At 52.1% G+C, this 2457-nt stretch overlaps 1 protein-coding gene across 2 annotated transcripts; it reads left to right on the top strand.

Annotated features, from left to right (window-relative positions):
- The first annotated feature begins 142 nt into the window (after nucleotides 1–142).
- On the top strand, nucleotides 143–2154 carry LOC128771718 (chemerin-like receptor 1). Of its 2 annotated transcripts, none has more exons than XM_053887380.1 (3): nucleotides 143–731; nucleotides 868–916; nucleotides 990–2154. In XM_053887380.1, the coding sequence occupies exon 3, from the start codon at nucleotides 1001–1003 to the stop codon at nucleotides 2054–2056; it is 1056 nt and encodes a 351-aa protein (XP_053743355.1). In that variant the 5' UTR covers nucleotides 143–731; nucleotides 868–916; nucleotides 990–1000; the 3' UTR covers nucleotides 2057–2154. The 2 variants fall into 2 exon arrangements, with proteins under 2 accessions (XP_053743355.1, XP_053743356.1); XM_053887381.1 differs by having other exon boundaries at nucleotides 799–916.
- The last annotated feature ends 303 nt before the right edge of the window (nucleotides 2155–2457 follow it).

Here is a 2457-nt window from a genome sequence, read left to right as displayed (position 1 = left end):
AAAAAGGGAATCACATTTTATTTATGTGAAATATTATCACATATTGTTGGTAGATGTGTGAGAAGTTATTAGCGTGAGACTGTATGGCTTGATACTGGATCAGTTAGCATGTGATACTGTACATACAAAATAGCGCAATGAAGCTTAGCTTAGCATTGTGTAGCGCTGCGTAACAAACTCACGAATGCTACACTAGTAGCATGGTGCAACGTTTCCCTGCAGGAGAGCCTTCAGTTGGAGACAAATGAGGGGCCAAATAAGGACGTATAAATACAAGGGCGATAAAACGTCTCCTCCGATGTGGAGGTTACGTTTTCCACAACGTTGTTTTGTCCGTTTTACTTTCAGTACTGGGATGACGTCAGGGAAGAAATGACTGAACTGGATCCGGGGGCACTTTCTCATATGTTGGGCTGGACTTGGTGGAGGTTTGCACTTGCTCAGTGCTTTTCTAGTTTTTGTTTCCCATCAGAGGAACTCATGATGTGGTATATTTCACGACACAGCACTGCGTACAATACTCACCAGGATCCATGGAAAGCACCGCAGCTTAGAACTGTGAAGCACAGTTGAGCAACTCAGAGTTGCAGTGTTCGTAAAAGCGCCTTTATAAGGAAGGAAGTGATGAGTTGCTGCCTCAGTATATGACGGTCCCTCATGAACACTGAATCAGTGAGTGACTTGGACTGAGCTCTGGAAGACGCCCCGCGCTGCTGGCAGCTCTGCAGAAGGTAGCACTTTCATAGCAACACTAGATTTTACTCTTTTAACAAGCCAACTGACGTATCGTTGATGTAGACAGACACGTGTTTTTCTTTGAAATGGACCTTCAGTGACGCAGACTCAGCTGGGTGTGTGTGTTTTCAGGACTGCGGGACCGAAGCAGGTTCAGCGACACCCCACGAGAGCCCGACAGGTCTGAACTGATGCTGACCTCTTCAGCTGTCACATGTTACAGGAAGTTTTCATGATTTCCCCTCACGTTCCAGACTCGAAGACAATGGAGGGTTCCGCCACGCCGACTCCACACGGCTCAGCGGACGAGTCAGACGCTGCTGCCCCGCCGATGCACCCTCTCACCGTCATGTCTCTGATCGTCTACTGCCTGGCCTTTGTCCTGGGCGTCCTGGGCAACGGCGTGGTCATCTGGGTGACCGGCTTCAAGATGAAGAAAACCGCCAACACGGTGTGGTTTCTCAACCTGGCGGTGGCCGACTTCCTCTTCACAGCCTTCCTCCCTCTGAGCGTGACCTACGCCGCCATGGGTTTCCACTGGCCCTTCGGCCAGGTCATGTGCAAGCTCAACAGCGCTGTCAGCTCCCTGAACATGTTCGCCAGCGTCTTCACCCTCATGGTGATCAGCGTGGACCGGTGCATCTGCGTGGTGAGGCCCATCTGGGCTCAGAACAACCGAAGCGCCAGAAAGGCGTCCTGGGCCTGCTTGGCCATCTGGGCGGCCTCAGTGTTGCTGTGCGTCCCGATGCTCGTCTTCCGAGACACCATCACCATCAACACTGTGACCTTTTGCTTCAATAACTTCGAGCTGGTCGACCCCGCGGTTCCAGCTCCGCGAAACACGGCTTTGTTTCAGTTTCGCCTTCAAGCAATGACCATCACTCGCTTCGTCCTGGCTTTCCTCATCCCGTTTCCCGTCATCATCTGCTGCTACGCCGTGATCATCCACCGCCTGCGGAAACGCCCGTCCCTCGCCAGCCAGTCCACGCGCACCTTCAAGCTCATCGCCGCGGTCGTGATCGCCTTCTTCCTGTGCTGGGTGCCTTTTCACAGCGTCACCCTGCTGGAGATCATCAGCTTCAGCACTGGCACGCACCCCTTCGCCCAGGTGCTCTCCGTCGCCACCCCCATCGCCACCAGCCTGGCCTACTTCAACAGCTGCCTCAACCCACTGCTCTACGTCTTTGTCGGCCGAGATTTCAAAGAGGAAATCGGCAAATGTAAATCCTTGCAGAAGCTGATGGAGACCGCGCTTTGGGAAGACGGGTCGCACGGAAAAACAACCGCTGAAAGCAACGTGTCGTGCGACTCTGAGTTATAAAAGGACTTTTCCTAGCACAAAATCTATTGAACGGATTTCAGCAGCTTTATTTTCTAAACATCTGTGTGCACTCGGCTTCAGCAACGGACTTGTTCAGTCTTGCCAATAAAGTTTTTTTAATCTCTGTTTGCTTCTGCCTTTCTCCACCATGAAGGGGCGTCTTTCAGTCCACAGAAGATGAGTGTGGGTTTCTTCAGCGGGTCGCCCCTTTGCTCCATTCAAGAGGAGCAGGGGGCGATGACATGACAGGTCACCAGTCCGTCGCCTTCAGAGGCAGCAACTCCGGGAGGAAACTGGAGTGCAAACGGACGCAAACATCATCTGCTCCTGAAACATAACGTCTGACAACAAGTAAATGGAAGGACAACAACACGATAATTCCAGGGGAACCTTTGTCAGCG

Source organism: Synchiropus splendidus, chromosome 15, assembly GCF_027744825.2.
Source record: "Synchiropus splendidus isolate RoL2022-P1 chromosome 15, RoL_Sspl_1.0, whole genome shotgun sequence".
Taxonomy (NCBI): domain Eukaryota; kingdom Metazoa; phylum Chordata; class Actinopteri; order Syngnathiformes; family Callionymidae; genus Synchiropus; species Synchiropus splendidus.
The sequence above is the reverse complement of the archived record's forward strand: the minus strand, read 5'-3'. Positions and strand labels throughout refer to the sequence as shown.